Source organism: Anas acuta, chromosome 5, assembly GCF_963932015.1.
Source record: "Anas acuta chromosome 5, bAnaAcu1.1, whole genome shotgun sequence".
In the NCBI taxonomy this organism is placed as follows: Eukaryota; Metazoa; Chordata; class Aves; order Anseriformes; family Anatidae; genus Anas; species Anas acuta.
In genome coordinates, this window is record NC_088983.1 from 23,500,593 (window position 1) to 23,520,481 (window position 19,889).

A 19,889-nucleotide genomic window follows, 5' to 3' on the forward strand; every position below is an offset into this window, starting at 1 on the left:
AAGCCCTCTCAAAAACATGATTTATGTGCTTTGTTCTAACCGATCTATTAAAGGCAGCTTGTTTTGAGTTGATTCTTGCCAATTTAGGCAAAGTGATTTCAGTTTGCTCTGTCGTGGCTTCTCCTTATCTGATCACTGGCCTGACTTATTATTCAACAACTGCAGTTAAGTTGGAGCCGTGTGATAAAGCTGATTGAAAATGTAATGCCAGTTTCTTGAAATCAGAGAACAAAATGTGTAGTAATTTCATTCATCAGAATAATGCACTTTTTATAGCGTGGTCAATGTGCTCATTTTAAGCGTTTGGAGAAGCAGTAGATTGGTATTTATGATTTTTAAAAGCCGGGATTTCTAAACAGAAAACAAATTTTAAAGTGCAATAGGAAGGAATATATTACCCAAAATCTCTTATCTAATACATCAAGGAATTCATTAAAGATCATCTGCTTTTAAAACACATTTCTGCTATAACAAAAGGATTAGATCAGATAAAGGCCAAGGAGTCTTTTTAGTTCCCTTATTTTCAGATGGAAAAAAAATGGAGGAAAAAAACCTCTGTTAGGGAAAAGGCCTCACCCATCTACAGGCAGAAGGATTCTGATCTGTTAATGTTATTACTGTTAGAAAAATATGGTTTAAATAGGTTAATTTTTTTAAAGCTATTTTGAAGAAAAATGCAAACTTCAGTAGCGCTGTGAATGGAAACATAACCAAGAGACTCAGTGGGTGAATGTCTGCATGGAGATAGATACAGGAAGAGTGCCCTGACCCTATCTGTGTGTCAGACAGAGACTAGGGTTTTGTCTTTAAAGATCCAGCTCAAGTGGTGCAAGGCAGCCATTTACCTTTCTCACTATCACATCTTCCTAACTTAATTGGTGCAGTGTGTACCCAGTGAAAGGGGTAAGGATGGCAGCTGCATTTCAACCCTACAAATAAAGGACTGAGGGTGAAATTGAGAGAGACATAGAAGAGTGTGAACAGTAGGAAAAGTGAGCACGGGACACTGTTCCCTGTGTCTTCCAATACAGGCTGTAAGGGCATGAAATGAGACTTGCTGATGGCATGTTCAGAACAGGCAAGCAGCCACTTCTTTGAATAGTGAGCTCAGGAACTCATTGCTGCTGAGGAGCTGAACTCTTGGATTGGTTGAAAAAGTGACTGACAAATCCATGTAAGAAAAATCACCAGGGGATATTAAACACAAAGACTTTATCTCTAGCTCCAGAAGTCTTTGATCCTTAAATGGCTGGGAGACTTGTTTTTATACTTCCTTGCCCTGTTTTTACGGCCTCTGGTCACCTGCTGCTGGCCACTTTTGGCGTGAGGGAACTGGCCTAAATGTGCCTGCAGTCTGAACCAGTACAGCTGTTCCTGCATGCGCTGCCCAGAGGTGGTTGCACAACGCTTTCAGCAACGTTAGCATGTGACTGGTGAGATCTAAGGGCTCGGTGAAGCACTGAAGTCTGTAGCAGTCCGTGATGAGTCAGGGGGAGCTGTTGTCTTTCTCAGTTTTTCCTACTAATGATGCTTTGAGCCTTTGGCCAGTTCTGGTCTTTCCCGTGACTTGAGTCCTGCTTATCATTATTTGGATGCTGCTACTCCCAGGGCTGATGACTTTTCTAGCCTTACCCAAGCCCCAAGGAAGGAAGCACACAAACACCATAACCATGCCGGTCCTCTCAAAGCTGATTAGCACTTATGGAAAGAGACTTTCTGGCTGCAGTTCTTTTGGATTGGGGCTGTTGTTTTTGGCAGGCTGGCAGCAGTCAGGAGTGCTGTGTTTTGCTGAACCATCCTTGGGCTTTCTAAACCCCATGCTCGTTAGTCACTGCTCAGCCTCTGTCTTTTCCAGCCACCCCCAGCACACTGCCAGGTTAATCCTCCTGTTCTCCAGGCACAGGTGCTCAGGTTTTTCCACGGTGTCATTTCAAGTAGGCTGCAGTGGGAGAGACTGACGTTGTAAAGAAATGGGCACAAAGCACAAACTCTCCAGCTTTCTGTTACTGGAAAGTTGAACGCTGAAATATTCTATACATTATCTAATGTTTGCTTTTGTTCCATGTGTGATACCTTAGCCTGAAAAACGTTGTTGGTTTTCATTTTATTTTGGGTGCTGGTAGTCACAAGCAACTACTTCAATCATTTGGAGTTGAAGAACATTTCCTAACAGTTAAACGTGCCTCTAACTTGACTTTAGAGAACTCCGTACAAAGAAACCTCCTCCCCAGCTACTCACAAAAACAAACAAACAAAAACCCCAACACCCTACAATTTAGTATGAAGCTCTCCTGTAAGATGCAATTTCAGGTTGCCCTCAGCCTTTCTCCCACTGTTCAGTGTGCCTACTGTAAGCTTTTTATTATTATTATTTTAATTCCAGGGTGACTGAATAATAGTAAGGAAAGCCTAGAAGAACCTGATGGTTGCCAAAGCAGAAGGATGCCCAGGAAATGTGAGGAAGGCAGTTGCTACTATAGAAGTACGGGAATGAGCAAAGCTTAGATCCCTCAGAGTGTTTGAAGTTGGACGCTGATCCCTGTAGTCCTCTAACTACCCTTACTGACCCCTTGGCTCCAGCAGCTCCGGGTGCCTCACCAACTTTTCAGAACCGCCAAACTACTGCTTTTCTCAGTACCACAGATCAACAATTCCTAGGCTGTATTTAACACAAAGTAAAGTCAGGATTAAACTTCTCCTACCATGGTGGCTAAAATCCAAACTTGCTATGAGCTGTTACAACAGTCAGAGAAGGGTGAGGGCTCTAGATGTAGGTGGACTACAAGGATGAGCCTGAATATGCACATGCAGACTTCCTAAGGGACTGTGCTGGTTCAGACTGAGCCCATCACAGAGCAGTATGACTGGGAGGCTGGAGGCAGCTCTCTCAAGTGTAGAAAAGTCTTGTCATTCTTCACCTCCCTCCCAGCTCTGTGCTCATCTTTTTTTTTCAGTTGTGCCTATTTCTATCCCATGGCCTCTCCTACCAGCCACTGCTTCTTCAGCCACCTCCTCCTCTTCCTCCTCCTGAGGGCAGGCTGAATGGCTTGGTTGCATGTTTTAGAGGAACCATCCCAGTGAGTACCACTGTCTGTTGAAATTGTTTCAAGAAGGGCCTTGGCAACACTGACTGAGGTGTATGGGGATGGCGGTGCTTACACGGGGTGTGGAGCTGTCTGTGCTATAGACTCAGATGTAGAATAAAAACCTGGGGTCCTTATTTCTCACGTCTCTGCCCCAGTTGCCACAGCACGTTTCCTTCTGCTTTCTCAAGCAGACACGAGCTTGCCCTCCTGCAGCACCTCACCGCCAGATCAATGCAAATGCCATGACTTCAGCACTTGTACCCACTTTATAAGCACTGGACAGCTGCTGCAGTGCTTGCAACACTCCTGATGTCACCGTTGGGCTAAAGCCAGTGGTCTATTTTATGATTAGAGATTTTGTTTTTCCCTGGAACAACTTCAAGGCTTTTTCATCACTAGCTCATGTTTATTCCTTGCACCAGTGAAGTGCAGGAGGTGGGGAAAAATGGGTGAGTGGAAGAGACAGAGCGGTTCGTGCCAGGGCCTGACGGCAGTGCCTGCTGAACCAGCCCTCAGCAATGCTCATCTTACAAAAACTCAGAAGCTTGCTGAGAATTTTTTTTTTTTTGGATATGGGAAAACACCAAAATGAAGGCTTCTACGTGAGAGGCTTGGACTTATTTTCCTTTCCACAGCGTGCAGTGATCAGGCCTTCCCCCACCCCAGCCCTGTCAGTGGGCCTAGGTGCCTCCTGAGGGGCAAAATGGAGCGTGTCCTAAACACAATAAACATTACTCTGTCTGGGTTAGTTTTTACATTTCTGTGTTTTATTTCTTGTTCTGTTTGAAATGACCTGTACCACAAGAATACAATTTATTTCACAGGTTTTTCTTTTTTTTTTTTCTTTTTCTTTTTTTTTTTTTTTTTTTTAGGAGCAGATAATAGTTAAGTAGATACTGTTTATGTCACTGACTGTCTATAACTCCCTGCATCATTCTCACAGCCTCTGTCTCCCCAGCTTCCCCATATAAGCCAGCCACAAGATCAAGAGTGGCCTTTGGCCATATGATTGATTATAGCTTGTGGATACAAAGTGGAAGCACTTTTTCTCAGCTCCAGTCGGCAATAAAAGCTCAACAAGTTACATTCTAGGGTCTTTCTCAGTGATTTTCCCCTCTAAGAGCTGCTTACATGTTCCTGGTGCAGCATGTTTTATTTTATACATTTGTTAATTGTTTTAAAAAAAAGATGACAGCTTACAAAGAGAAAAATAATGCCCCCTTAGCGTGAACAATACTGCAAGGTTCTGATCGTTGCAGGGGAGTTTCTTGTAGCTTCACAGTTTTGCTGCAAGGTGTAATGCCCAAGTTTCCCCAGAAACCTAATTCTGTGTGGTATTTTACCCTTTCTTTTAATTGATCCCCGTGAGATTCATTTTGCATTACAGGCCAGAGACCGCTGTTCCCAGAGAAGAATGTGCCCAAAAGAGAAGAGCTGGTCACTTGGGAAGAAGTGCCTTTTGCAGAGGCTGACAGGTAGGTGGTTTCTGTTATCCGCGCATGCAAATCAGGGGCTCGAGCTGTTTTACCATCACAGTAGCTGTATGTCGGCTTCATGCTTTTTCCCCCACACTAATACACTTACCTCTTTCTTTTCTTTCAGTCACAGAGGCCGTTTGTGTCCCAAGGCCCAGACTCTGGCACCTTTTGCCCCACGCAGAAGGACAGCTGTATGGAGCTGACTGTGACTCCCAAGTTACAAACAAATGGTATAAAAAGCACTGACCAGAGCCCAATTCCTGGTTCATGGCTCAAGTACCACATCTCCAGACCTTTTTGTAAGAGGCTATGAGCATTCAAAGAACTAAGCAGTTGTTGAAGCCTCATTTCCTATTCCAAACTGCACTGAGAGAACTACGCTAAGATGCCACCCCTCTCTGCAGGCCCAGCTCACCGTGTATCTGGACATGCCCCTCAGTTGTGGCAGCGTGCTAGTACTAGTGATGCACAGACCAGAATAGCTGGGAAGGGAAGAGGCGCATGGGATTCCTGCACCTGTCTGAAGGGTCCAAGAGACCTGACCTGCTTCCCAATTAAAGATGGTACAAGACTTTGAAGGGTTAAATTTAGACACGTGTTTCTATCCCAGTTCCTGGGGAGGAGTTTGCATTCCTGGTGTAAAGAGATTAATAAATGTTAATTACTGCCTGGTTCAGGTCCCATCCTATTTCAGATGCAAACATTTCCGAGCCTATTACCTTCAAGCAATGGGGGATAACCAGATGGGCTCCAAGGTTATGCAGCTGTAATGGAGAAAGATGGTCCTGAAAAAAAAATGCATTTGGTATCTTTGTATCGTTCTGCCAACGCAAGAGCTGCCTCCATACCATAGCTCAGCTCTAAATAGCCAGCAGTGGCTGTGGGCTACAAGCTGATGCAGCAGCTCTCCTTCATAGTCATGCCTGTAGGTTGTTCTCCCTTCTGTTCTGGAAAGCAGGCCCAAATCCAAATTCAATAAAGCTGGAAGAGCCTTTTGCAGCATCACAGAGTGGTTGAGGTCATCTGCTCCACGCCCCCACTTGAACAGGGTGACTTAGAGCAGATTGCTCCGGACCATTTATTAAATGACCTTTCCAGACAGGATCCCACAGGACAGGACTTGCTTCTTAGGAGCTTTTGAGCCCACCTTGGGACAGCTGCTTTTGCACAGCTGTGAAGCAAGTTCAAACACAAAGTACTGCGGCTGGCCTGAGTGGGACTTGGCTGGGAAGCAACAGTGGTCAAGTGAGTCCCACTTAGAGGGGATCGTGCAGCCCAGCAAATCTGTAAGCGTTTGTGCCACAGCCAGAAAGAGTTGCCAGGTTGCAACACATGGCAAGCTGGCTCTAGTGATGGCTTGCATTTCAGTTTGGTCCCTCTCAGTCACAGATGGGTACAGGGATCATCAGCGCAACCAGAAGCTATAATTTTCTCCCCAGCTGCCTCTGGGAGGGAGATGAGGAAGAGAAGCACAAGTATCTGTTCAAAGCACAAGGCCACTGTGTAATTGCTGCTGCAAGCGTGAAAACAGTCCCAGCTCCCATGTGCCTTCTGCCCTTTAGGTCTCTGTTGGTTTACTAATGTGCCTGAAGCAAGACCGAATTCCTTTATTGAGTACAAAATGGGTGAGAGCAGCTATGACTGTACAGTGCACGGCGAACTCAGAGGAGATAGAACCGAACTGACTCACGTACCAGGAGTGGGCTGGCTACACGAGCTGAGAGCTCAGTATCAGCAGCCTCAGTCTCTGAGCTAGCCTGACCTTCACACTGCAGCACCGAGAGCCTGCACAGTGACACGTTCTGCTCCAGTAGAAAACAAGCACCCACTGTCTCCCTGATCACACACCTTGACCATCTGGAAGGGTTCCTGCTGGGGCCACAGCACCTGGGCTATCCAGGAAAGGACAGAAACTTGATGGGAACAGAGGCAGTAGAGGTCGTGGTGTCTCAAATGCAGATCAGAGACTTGCTCGCCTCTCCTGCCGTGCCACTGACCACAAAACAGACAATACGTTCAGGTTTCATCAGCTCAGGCTGGCTCAGATCTAAGTGACCAAGAAAATAACATCTCAGAGAATGCAAACAAGCTGCTTTTGTCAGTCACCCAAATTCCCTTCTGCCAACTGGGAATGCAGCAGTTGTGGCTTAGACAGCAGATCTAAACCAAGGCTTGGATGCAGCAGGAACCTTGTTACATGAGAGGAGTAAATAAACATTCCCCCACTTCTTCTCCCACCACCTCAAGGTCAGGTATACAGCTTTTTCCATCAGCAAGAGAACCTCTTAACAGGTCCAGGGACAATCTATGCTAGCTAGCTCTTTTGCTGCTGTTGAGGATAACAGGATGAGGCAGGGGAAGACAGTAGTTGGGATATTGGATCTGGGGGTTCCACACCACCCTCTAAGTTTATTTCCCTAGGCTGTCACAAAAAAATAAAATAAAAGCAATCTCTTGGGCTCAGGAGCTGCCTCCACGAAAAAGCGGTTCCTTTGATTCCTAACTAGCATTTGGCAATAAGCCTTAGTCTGTGTGGAGGCAAAGATCTATCACTTTAACGAAGTCTAGGAAAGCCCTGGTTCGGGGTGTACTTATACTTGGGCGGTAACCATGCAGACAAAGCCTTGTGTTCTGTGCCACAAGGAACGAGTGGGGAATGGCACTCAGCTGAGCTGAAGAGGCAGGTTTGATACACTACAGGGCGAAAAGTGTGGAAGAATTGTAGTTAGCACCACATAGGAGAGGATGCAGAGATTATCAAGTCAACCCAGCACGAGAGCTTACATCGGGCTCTTTTCTTTCCTTGCCCTCTGGGAAAGGAGACTCGCGCTCTCTCAGGGACGCACATCCTGCCTCTTCAGGGTCCTGTGGGGATTGTGCATGGGAGGGACTAGCCAGGCGTAATGACACACTGTACAAGGTCGCAGAATATCTTACACAGTTAGGAGCATCTTTCCCGGTAAGAAGTGGGGCCTGTATGTACAAGTGTTAGCTGTCGCTAGAGGAGCCCGGGAGGCAGCCGTTGCGATCAGGAGAGGTCCAGTAGTGCCCCTCTCCAAAGGAGCACCCGCCCTATGGTTAGAACCAGAAAGGTGGCGAAGTGAAGGACCCTGGCTGCTTCCCCTTCTATCTGACCCCTCGCAACACCAGCAGATCAAGTTTATATTGACTCTATTCTTCCTCTCTTCCTGCTTCAGTCCCCAGTCCCCCTCCAGCACTGGCGGAGGGAGCTGGGGAGCAGGCGGCCTGGACAGTGCTAAGAGCATCACCGCTCAGAGGGGCCGAGCCCCAGCGACCGCCTCAACAAGTGCAAGAGCATATTCTGGTATTTCCCACAGAGAAAACAAATGAAAAAAAGAGAAACAGGTGACTGATTAAAAGAGTTTCCCCCCTCCTGTACACGAGATTCTGCAGTCACGCCGACAGATAGACATTAAATAATTCTTCCATAATAAATGATTGGAGATAAAAGCCGGCGGTGGCTGCTGCTGCTGTTTGGATTGCTCCATTGTCTGCATCTTTGTTTCTAGTTTGTTCCCCGGCCACTGTCGGCTGGCGCTGGGGCTGTCAGACCTTTGCCTCTAGCATTTCTAGGAAGAGTTTATGCATGGGAACCTTGCCCTGCAGTTTGATGCTGTAGAAGTGCTGCACAGCTTTGGCGGCCGTCTGCCGCAGAAGGGGCAAGGTCAGGAGCAGCTTGCCTGCTCGCCGGGGCTCCTCATTGCGCTGACTCAGCTCGTAGTCCTGCAGGGCTTCGTGGAGAAGGTCCTGGAGTTTCTGCACTGCATCCATGTCCTCTATGTGCATGGAGTCTGGGGGAAGGGAGAAGAGAAAGCAAACAGCAAAATCAGACATGAGGAGGGAAACGCGTTACAGTCCTTAAACTAAAGATGCTTCCTTTATTTTATTGCTTTTCTGGTTTTGTTTTGTTTTGTAAATGAAAAAAAAATATCTTACTGGGGTAAAAACACCTTGCTGGCAGGTGCTGCTGCTCCGAAATTTGGTATGAGCCCCAGGAGCTGACCCTAGCAGTGCAGGAACAGTGAGGCTGTTGCAGGGGTCGGTGACACCTTGTGCCCCGTGTGCCCTCTTCGCTGGTACCCCAAGTCTGTGTGGGGGTCAGCCGGGGGCCTTTGCGACTCACACTTCCACTTGCCCTCCATGCTCCTGCCGGGGAGAGTCACCCTGCAAGGGGCAGCATCTGCTGTGCTGCCACTTGGGAGCAATCTCATTAAGAATAATTAACACTGCTATAGTGCTTCATCTGTCTAAACTGCCTAATTGCCGTGCAGCTGCTCAGGGTGTCAGCAAGACAGAAAAGCCCCAGTAGGTCACAACCGGTGTGCACAGGGGTGTTGCTGGCCCCACCTTTGTGCATATGCCCCTGCTTTCAGAGACTGCCAGCAGCTGCTCCGAGAGCTTCCCGTTTCAGTCCATCACAGAAATCCGTGTGTCCTGCAAGGCCCCTTCCCCCAGGCTGCCAGTCAGATTCCTACAAGCTGCTGAGGGCCTTGCAGAGTGTGCAAGGCTCCCTGGTGTCTCTCTGGGGCAAAGGTAGCTCGTAGTGACCCCATCCAGGGTCAAGCTGAGGTATGTGAGGTGAACACGGGCGAACACAGGCTGCTAAACTCATGGGTAAGTCCTGATGACAGAGGGCAGCACCACCGAGGGGAGAGGTTGTTCTGGAGAAGCTTCCCAAAGACAGCATCGCTGATGGCTTTTCTCCCTTTCATCTCGCTGATACTGGCTTCTTCCTTACAACTCCAACAAGAGCAGGAGACACCGTTGCCTTGTCTTCATTGTTCAGAGACTTTTAATCAATATTGAACCTATTGATAAAGATTGCTGCCACAGGGCAATGAATCCAGGAGCAGCAGCAAAGGGATGCTAGAATAAGCACATGTGAACATAGAACTGCACCCGTCTGCCCCTCTAGCTGGGCTTTGCAGTGTAACAGGGGGCTGGCTCAGCCCACACACATCCAACACAAATGTGAGGGCTTGGTTCCTGGGTCTGACAGCAGTGAAGAGGAGGGAAGCTGGCTGAAATGCCCAAATCTCTCTAGAAATATATGTCATCTCTGTGGAGAGCTCAACACAAATTAGAGACTGTGAATTTCATAAAATACATGTACAGTTATATCTACTTATGGTGCATGATTTATGAAGTATTACAACAGTTGAGAAAATGTTCTGTCTAGCAAAGAAAGCTGTTTAAGAAGCTGTTTAGAAGGACTCCACTAACTAGAGGATATTAAAGGGTTGAACTTCCAAGAAGCCTAGTGAGGAAAAATCATTATCGCTACATTTGCTTTTTGTATCGAAGAGACCAGGCAACAAAGGCCAGAAAAGGGCTGGCAGGTCTTCACAGAGACCCGAGCTAGCCACAAAGGTTAATTTGGACGAGTAGAGAGGGAGAAGCATGTTGCCAAATCAGTCTGTCAACTTCCCCCAGATAGGCAGCACCTCTGGAGAACTCCCATGCACAATCAGGGGAAGCAAGTGTGCTTCCTTCCAGATGGCAGAGGTGATTTTGGAGATAGAAGCATCGAGAGCTGGAATTTGGAGAGAAACATGCTCCAGCCTTCTTATTTAATGTTTTTTTCTGGACAGGGGCACATGGGGGAGAAGTAATCATATCTTATCAGAGCTCACAGAGCCCAGTGGGTGCCAGAGGTACCAAGCAGTAAGCCATGCTTCAGCTCAAGGTGGGTGCTTTGCTTTTGAGTACTGATGCTGCTGTGCAGTAGACAATGCTTAAGTTGTGCTCTCATGCCACCTAACCTCTGTACAGTGAGACCTAATAGCCCTAAAAAGCTAGGCATATAGATGGAGAGAAATTGGGGAAATAAAGATCAAGGCCTGCCTTTCCTCTCTTTCCTGAAACCAGCTCAGAATTGGCAGCTGACTGCAAAAAATAAAATAACATTGCAGGATTAATTTCCTTGCAATCCATCAATGAGCTGGTGTCAATGGCATTGATAAACTGTTAATTACAAAATCAATAGCTATGAATTTTTACAGCTGCCAGAGCACTGAGGTGCTCTGGAGGCTGCCTGGCCATGTCCCTGAGGGTCAGCAGGCCTAGATGTGAGGCTATATGGCAGGAGCCCTTCTCTCCAGCACCGCTGGCATGGCACATAGGGCAGGTGGGAGACTGGACAAGGCCTGCTGCCTCCTCACCTGACTCTCTTCTTGCAGCTTCTGGCAGGAGAAGCAAGAACCTACAAGGACCCATTAATGTAGAATTTGCTACACATCCCCTTGCTAGATCCACATCTTGTTCACTCCATCTCAGCATTAAATGTACTGGCAAAGAAAAAAAAGGTGGGGGCAGGGGATAACGTTTCCCCCTGGCCATTCTAGGTTGTCCTTAACCGAACATGTGCTGAGGGCTCTTCAAAACACAGGTTGATCAATTTGTATTCTTGAGGCAAGAGGACCTAGAAATGTTTAAGATGAGGCTGCTGTCTCTGAAGGGTAACGGGGTAAGTCTATAGCATGCTTACCGTGTCAAAAAATGGGTGATGATCACACTGTTGGAACATGCTTGCTGCTCTGGGCATTAAGAATTCATTTCTCAGCTCTCTGAAACAAACTTAGTAAAGGCAGACTTTGCTTGGATTCTCTCACCCACCAGGTGAGCCCTGGTGGCATTTCACTGAGGATTTAGAGATCAGCCACAGCCCTGGCAGGGCGGCTCCTTCAAAGCAACGCCTGCCCTGTTGTCGGTTTCTCCTCTAGTGAGGAGTGAGTGAGCTGCCCCTTCTGGTTCCATTTGCTTTAATTACTAGAAACAAAGGGTCAACGTACAACGAAGAGAGGAAAGTCCCGAGAAGCTGGATTACATGAGCAATTACACCCAGCAGGGATAGGGGAAATTCAGGAATTTACCTAGATGGAAGGCAAGCTGCAGAAGGCAGGTCTAGGCAGCACAGGTGCTAATCTAAGAGTTCAGCTTTAAACCCTGCCCCTGACCCAGGGGAGTTATGGACTAGCCCCGAGGTAGTCTGCATTCTTAATGGTTTAGGAGTCAGCTGTTTGCATGCAAGCAAATACATGCAGGCTCTGCAAGTTTATTCCATGTCAAAAATACATTGAGAATAATAACATGTTAAAAGAATGCAGGGTTGAATGTGAAGGTTATATTATAAAAATACAGCTTGCGCTATCTAGCTTCCTTGTACGTGTGCCGAAAGGCTCTAGCTGCATGAAAAACAAGATCTCATGTTTTACTTTCAGTAGCAATACGATAACAAAGCAGGATTGTTGTGGCTTATGCTCCTACAGAACCACACTTCTACCGGCACCAGAACAAACCGGTGAAGTCAGAGCGGCTCTTCCCATCCAGCTGAGGACATGCAGTGGCCTGTGCCTCCTGACCCTTACCTCGGTTTCTTTATTCCACAGAGCTGGAAGCAGAACCCTGAAGCAGCTGATAAGTGTTGGTTTTTTGCTCTGTCATTGCTCAGTGTTCCTCCACTCCTGATACAGACCATCCCATAAGTCTTACACTGGGCTTAGTCCTGACAGCAAAGTGAGCAACACCAGCAGCGTGCTTCCATTGCACTGTGAAGAGCTTGATGGAATCAAAGCTGGGGTCCTACAACAGCTCTGCTCATAGCATGAGCCAGATAAGTGTCCCAGTATGGCTCTTCTGTCACCCTGTCACTGCACTGAGGAGCCCTTCTCCTTGTTCAGTCCTTGTGACCTTCCTGGTAGACAGGAGGCAGTTTTTTTTTTTTTAACAAGAGTTGATTACATAGCCAAAAGCCACCGTCCCACAATCGAGAGAGGCCAGCCTTGGCCATCTGCCCATCCTGGTTCAGTGGCAAAGTGAAGGCAGCAATTAGAGGTAAAAAAAAAAAAAAAAAGCAATATATGAGAAATTGAAAAAGGGAACTAGATAGCAATTTATATGAATCAGAAGTTATGAAGTGTAGAAAATCGATAAGGGAAGTGAAGGACATTGGAAGAAAATCCAGGGCTGAAAGGGCTAAGGACTCCTCAATAAAGAAGAGTTTTATAAATATTTAAGAAAAACAATCATTTGTAGGGGTGCTCTTTTCTGATGGAGATGATTAAACTATTAACAGAATGGGGAGACAGAAGTCCTCGGTGAGTATTTCTGTCCTGAGTTTAGAAAAAAGAAGTGTTATGTACCTGTCTTACATGAAATGAAGATCATCGAATCATAGAATAATGACAATGAAGACTCCCTAGTCTGTTGTTTATGCAAGAAGATATTAGACATCTGTTAGGTACAAACTTCACAGAAATCAGCAGACCCTGCTTTAAGAGATCTAAAATTGCTGGTGAAGGCTCATCTAGGGCAGATTAATGATGAACAAGTCTTGGTATTTTTGAGAAATTCGAAATGGCTGGAGAAGTTCTAACGATGCATATACTTTCCTGGGTCCTGTTCAATAATTGCCATGGTAGCCTGGTGTGAACCAGAGCAAATAAAGGAAAAAGAAATGTGATGTTCAATTAAGACTTAAAAGATGTTATTATAACTACTGCCAGTCAACAGAATACTTTGGAATAAAGGTCTTGTCAAACAAACCTGATTTCATTCTCTGATGAGATTACAAGTTTGGTTGATAAAGTTAACTGCATAGATATAATAGACTTAGGCTTTTATAAGGCACTTGGCTTAGCACCACAGGACATTCTCATTAAAAAATTAGCACTGTGCAATACCAATAAAGCACACTTTCAATTGATTAGTGAACTGGCTAGATGACAGATTTCAAAGTAGCTATCAGTGGTGAATCATCCCTGAAGGAGGAGTTTTCTAGTAGAAATCCACAGGGATCAGTAAAAAAAACAGATGCTACCCAACATTTTTATCAATGATCTGTAAGTGATTTCTTTCTTTCCTTTTTTTTTTTTTTTTTTTCTTTCAAATTGCTGCTAAGATGTGTGGAAGACAAGGAGGAACAGAAGGCTGTAAAATAGGCAGGATAGAGCAGCCTCACAGAGTGCTCTGGACACTTGAAGTAACACATCTATAGGCAAGAAATGCAGCTATGGGACAGGAACTGTATCATGTCAAGCTGTAAGGTCTAAAGGACCTGGGGTCACAGGAGGCAGCTCAGAAAAGATCAGTATGTGGAGGATGAACTCAGGCAAAATCACATTAGGAATATGGTACCTTTTTTTTTTTTTTTTTAATTGAGGGAACAATTTATTTCTAGAGTCAGCTATCATGAAAGATTTCAATTACCCACTTTATCTTTCTGGAAGATGGCTTTAGCTGAGCACAGAAACTGGACTCAGTGCTGACCTGCAAGGGTGAATTCTGTTGAAAGTTCGGCGAGATGTGAGACAGTGAGACTCCGGGGATGTAGAGGGAGCCCTCGTCACACGGTAGCTTCAGCCAGCTTCCCTTTGGAAGGGACTCCTGAGCAAATATGTGTCTGGCTGTTGTGCAACAGCAGCACAGCACGCAGCACCTCTCGTGTCTCCCACAGGCACAGGCTTCCAGCCTGCTGGCCTGAGAGCTGTGACCTTCCCCACACTAACATGGAGGCACTGGGCTGAGGGCCCTGGCCTTTCTCATCCTTTTCCCGAGAAGAAATAGCACAGTCACAGCAGACTTTTGCCAGCACATCTTATTCTCTGTCATCCAGATGGAAGGGACCTGGGGGGTGGGTGGGATTGAGTGCTTGTTGTCACTGAACATTTCCAGGACCAGACCAGGCAGTCCCAACCCAACAGGGTTCTTTTTTGGGGGACTGGGGTGGTGGGATTTGAAACTGGGACCAGGGCGTCCCTGTTTGTTGTAACTGACCAGCACTAGTCAGCTGAATGCATGCTTGGCCTAAATTCCCTTATCTGAGCTCACGGCACACGGCCCTTCTCTTAGGGCCAGAAGCCAGCAGCCAGCCCAACCCTGGCTGGTCCCACTTCCTAATACAGGGACAGATTGCAACTGGGGCTGTAGTGGCAGCAAGCAGTACTTTTCCCTCCTTTTCAGCTTGAAGCCTCCATCTCTCTCCTGTCTGTGGACAGAGGAACTTTGGGGATGCGGTATGACACGGGCAGAGCACAGTCTCGGGCACTGGGCCCTAGATTGCTCCCAGGTCAGATAACAGCATGGGCTTTAACTCCCTGATCATGAGGCTGCCTGAGCCAGGGCTGTACCTGAATTGGCGAGGGCCAGAGCTTTGAGCGTGACAAACTCCTCCTTTTCCACCTTGAGCTTCTTGTAGCGGCGCACCAGTTGTAGGATGGCCAGGTAGAGCTCCAGCAGCCCCGTCAGACGAGAGTGTTCTTCATCCATGATGTAGTCCTCAGCATAGACAAGCTTGTCCTCGTATGGCAGGGAGCGGTACACAATGCCCAGGATGAGGATTTCCATCCAGGCGCTCTGCAGGAGGCTCATCTGGTCCCCAAGGGAGAGATTGGAGAACCCTGAGAGGGCAAAAGACAGCCAGGGTCACAGGGGTGTACAGCAAAGCTTCTGGGAGCCTGGGCTCCTTAATTTCCTTGGGATTCATCCCAAGAACTCTCCCCCACTGACCTGCCACTCTCAAAACAAGGCTTACTGAAGCAACCTCTGTCTGTCTGGCAATCAGCACATGCAGAATATGGCAACCCAAGGCTAATGATAGCCTCTTTTTAGTGATTTCTACTTCTCCTAATACAGCAGCTGTTTCATACCACATTTTCCTGCTCACTGTGCCTCCACAGTTTTGTACTGCAGCCTATTTAGTCTCCCCAGCTGAACCAAAGAGCAGAGAAGAGCTCCAGAGAGCAGAAAAGAGGGATCTGATGGGATAGGAGGAAATGACACGGGCCTGAATTTCAAGCACAGCATAATCTCATTCAGCCAACATGAGAAAAGGTCCCACCACAACAGAGCACTGAAGAGTCAAAAGCTGAATTTATCTGTGAACAGAATCCTCTTCCACTTGTCACCACTCCCTGAGCTCCATCAGCTTTCTGCCCCTCACAGCCAACAATCCTACGCAGCATAAAAAGACCTTTGTGGTGCTATTCAAGTACCTAAAACACTGCCAGAAACTGTAGCGATGGAACAAGCAGCCAGCAGTGAAGCAAGGCAACCTCCCCAGATACAGAAAGAGCAATCACAGTCTGGACATCGACAGTGACAGCCCCGGAGCCCTGCTGGCAGTGCTGAGAAAGTGGAGAAGCTGGAACAGAGAAGTCCTGTCTGTCCTGAGGGGAAAGGGATAACAACAACAAAAAAAAGTGCACAGGAAGGAAAGCTGTATCCGTTCTGTCCTCTGTACCAGGCATGTGAGAAGGCCAGACCACAATAGACCCTAGGAGGCAGGCACTGTACACAGCCATCGCAAACAGAGATGCGTTGGTCCCCTCTAGGCAGCTCCTGCCCACCGCTGACAGGCAGGAGCTGTGCTTTTTGGCAGCTCCTTGTGTCTAAAGGTTCCTAAGGCTGTGGGAGAACAGGACACCCCCAGCTGTGCTCCACTCGCCTCCCCTGCCAGTTTTAACCCCAATGCTTATTAAACCTTGGGGCTCATTAGCTGCTGTCCCCAGGAGCCTCCCAGCCACACTCACTGCGTGCTAGGCCCAGCAGGACGCATCTGTCCCACAGCCCTCCCTGCTCACAGTCCTTGGCCCCACATCGGGGCCTAGGTAGCCAGCCACCATGATGATCATTTGATTTCTCTTGTTATCAAGTTGGCAATTAACAAAAGAGCTGATGATTGCTATATTGACTGGCTGTGGGTTCTCTTTTTCTATCTGCACTATCTCAGCCGGGGAAGGGAAGGCAGAAGGGTGGGTTAGTGGTATTTATTTATCACTGCGCCATGTTTTGTGTTTGTGTTGCCAGGGGAAGCAAAGGGTGATAATGGCCTGGCAGCCCTTGGACATCCAATTTCCCTTATCAGGCCACTGAATAGAAAAGAGGCCCCAGGCCACATTAATTAACAGATACCAATCAGCTGTCACGTGTTGTGTGTGCAAGGTCTGAGGGGAGCAGTGGGTGGGAGGGAAGAATCAATAAACCACTGGGGAGGAGAGCCAGAGGGAACAGCTAAAGAGGAGTCCAGGCTACTGGGGAGAAGAGCTGCACATCCAGCTCCATGGCTGTGAGACTGATCCTGGTGCAGCACAGCTTGTGCTCCACGTAGCTCTGCACCTGGTGAGGATGTGAGTGCTGCAGCAGTGCTGACCTCCTCCTTCACCTCAGCCTCCTGCAGGCAGTGCTGTGCTTTTGTGCTGCTCCTGAATGCAGCCCTCCTGACCGAGTCCAGGAGCAGGCTGATGCAGCTCTCAGGTTTGGGATCCTGTATCCTCACGTCTCCTTGCTGCACAGGGATCTGATGGAATCGGCCCTGACACAGGGAAAGCACCTGGAATCTCTACCCTGCAGCCAGCCAAAAGCAGTCCTCTGGGCACCTATCTCCTAGTGCTGACCACGGAGAACAGCCCAGCATTGAGGCTGCTGCCTTAAGTCCAGTTTCTGGGTCAGTGGCCGTTCTGCACCGTCATTACCCATCTGGGTTACAAGGGGGGTTATGCCATCGCCTCAGCACAGCCTGCCAACAAAATTTGTAAAAGATCGTGAAACAGTGAGGTAGTGCAGGGAGAGGATCCAGAACAGACATGACTCACGCATTTCTGCTAGAGAATAAAAAGTGGAAAATTTTTACTTAACCCAAGCAGTAGCCTGTACACCCAGCATCTCTGTGAATCATTCCTTCCCAGATGTAGTTATGGCAGACAGGGAACTGCACAGCAGAGACCGTGCTTTACCTGTGCCAAGGAGGACAGAAGAGCCAGCTGCAGTTGCCCTGCCCACCTGGCAAAGCCCCCTGCCAGAAGCACTCTCAGGTGGCCAGCGACTCCAGTATCAGCAGGTAGGCATGAGGGAGGGAGTGCTGCAGTGACAGCCCTGGATTTGAAACACGTGGCAGAATTGGGACCCTCCTCTTCCAGCGTTTTCACAAGTAGAATGCAAGTGCTGGAGGACTGTGCTGTACCATATTGCACTCTGCACAAACAAGGGAAGATCAGGTAACGTGGGGTCTCCCAGAGTATAAAACTTGGGATCTGAAATGATAAATGCTAATTTCACCTGGCCAAAATCACAGGCTTGCTATCATGGGTTTGTCACACTGGAGAACCTCCAGCTGTGAAATTCAAGGGCCTTGCCATCATCTTACAGCTTTCAGAAATTGCTAACAATCCAGCTCTTTTGCATTCCTGAGCTATTTGATGGCACAGCATCCAGAACTTGCCCTTAATATGTTTCTTGCTTTTTATTCTTGCTGCAGGTCTTATCCTGAAAGATGCTGAATACTCCACAGGCATCAGGAGAAGCCCGAGAAAGTATTTCAGGACACAGAGCCTCCATCTCCAGCACAGAGCTGCGTGAATGTTTCCCTCCTTCCCAGGTGCAGGTTGAGCAAAGCTGCTTTATTTGCAGCAGCTGATGTGACATTCATTTTTTTTTTTCTTTTTTTTTTTTTCAGTGGTTTGGCAATGGGAGCTCCCAGAATTACAAAAAAAAAAAAGAAGTCACATAATTTGTGGCAAGTGGAGTTCATAATCTGTTAATTTATTATCATTTCTGTCATCCTGGAGGGCCATTAGCAGAGGTAATAAAGGGAGATGTAATTATAGGATCTGAGGCCACTCCAGACACAGCTGCTGTCACTCCACTTGCCATATTTCATTCCGTGCTAGTACTACCATCTTCCTAGTGAGAACAGCACAACAGCTACCCTGGGAGAGCCTTCATCGTCACCCCTCGAGAGGAGTCTTGTCTCCCTGCATCAAGGCATGCAGAGAAGGTAGATGCTGTTCAAAGACAATTAGCACAGGGGAAGGGGGAGTAGCGGGGAGGGAGCCTCCTACAGAAGGGTACAACTCTGTACTGGCTAAGTGTGGCTTTTGAGCTAATAGCTAATAAGGCTATTGAGCTAATACCACTTGCTGAACACCATTAAATCATGCTTCCTTGTTATCATAGGAGAGGGACTTACTTAAGCTTCACTGATTTTATTTGCTAACACTTGAGGCAGAAGTTTGTGCCAACATCTGGGATCCTGAACGGTTGGCGTGACTTTAACATCACGCAGTGCTTTACTAATTCCAGTGTGAGCACAAGGCAGGGATATATGATTTTTGTTCCTTTCTCAGTGCTCTCTGTGTCCAACACACAGGAAGCAGTGTCTGTTTTTTCTCAAAATCTTTGAAAGGCAGAAATACAGGGCATGCATAATCCAGACACCTGGCAGCCTCCTGGCCCTGCCCTGCTCTGCCCCCTTGCTGCCTAACTCAGTAAGTTTCGTACTTGTTTCAGAACTATAGGGTACTTTGTTCCATTTTTATGAACTGTCTTTTATTATGTCTGATTCTTGGTACTGCTCCCTTGTGTAACAGCCCCTGAGCTCTCTCCTGTATACCCAGTTGTGTTATGATCCTGCTCCTGGTCTGAGCTGTGCCAGGCTGATGGCTGTTACCGTGTTGCAGGGGCTTTGACAGGAAAGGAAAATACAGAGAGAAAACTGAGATGATGGCAGGTGTGTCCTGCCTTTCAGAAAGGAGAAGTCCTTTTCAAAGTGCAGGAGTCCTACTATACTCCCATTCTGGGAAAATGATTATGGCAAACTCTATAGGAGCTTGGAGCTGAACACCTCACACTTATCCCACAACTGCAAGCAAGGGAGCTTAAGCAGGGTACCCTGCACAAACAGAAATGGCCAAGGTTAGAGGAACAGACAGCAACACCTTACTGGATGGCCGTAGTGGATGACTGAACTGCATTAAAACCACTCCTGTTAACACCCCAAGTACTGGGTTAGTAGAGCAATCCGGGCTGAGGTCCCTAATCGCCACTGTAACCCCACTTGTGATGACTCAGCCCCAGATGGATTCCAGCACTAGCGATGGGTGTAATCCCTGCAGATCTCATGTAAGAAGGGCACCACTGATATTAACCTCTAGTCAGAAACACTGCCCTCAGAAAGTTTCTTCAGACTTTACAGTCCTGCTACGGACTTATTCCGTATAGCCCAGAATACCACTGACCTTTTAGTCACAGGAGAAATATTCACACTGAGAAAGAAGGAGCAGCCATCAAAGACAAAAAGAGGGGTGACAAAAAGAAGTAGGAGAACTGAACTGTCTGCTCACTCATGCTAAGATGCCTCACCAACAGGAACTTAAAGCCAAGAAGCAAAGTCTGAATCCATCTCCCCAGAATCTCCCTGAGGCTCATGTCTGCTCCTTGTGCCTGGGCCCAGCCTATCTGCAGGTGTGAGACGCTGGTGCTATGTCACTCAATTGCACAGGCACACTCAATTGGATACAGACAGCGAGCC

General features: G+C 47.4%; 1 protein-coding gene across 12 annotated transcripts in view; it reads right to left on the minus strand.

The window, feature by feature from the left end:
* Positions 1–2,294: 2,294 nt before the first annotated feature.
* The window catches only part of ESRRB (estrogen related receptor beta), a 157,021-nt gene continuing 139,426 nt past the window's right edge, over positions 2,295–19,889 (minus strand). For all 12 annotated transcript variants that reach the window (XM_068683141.1, XM_068683142.1, XM_068683143.1 and 9 more), the window contains 2 exons: positions 14,713–14,982; positions 2,295–8,376 (listed from right to left, as the gene is read on the minus strand). In XM_068683141.1, coding sequence (XP_068539242.1) covers positions 8,132–8,376; positions 14,713–14,982 — 515 coding nt within the window. In that variant the 3' untranslated portion in view covers positions 2,295–8,131. The remainder of the gene's footprint in view (positions 8,377–14,712; positions 14,983–19,889) is intronic.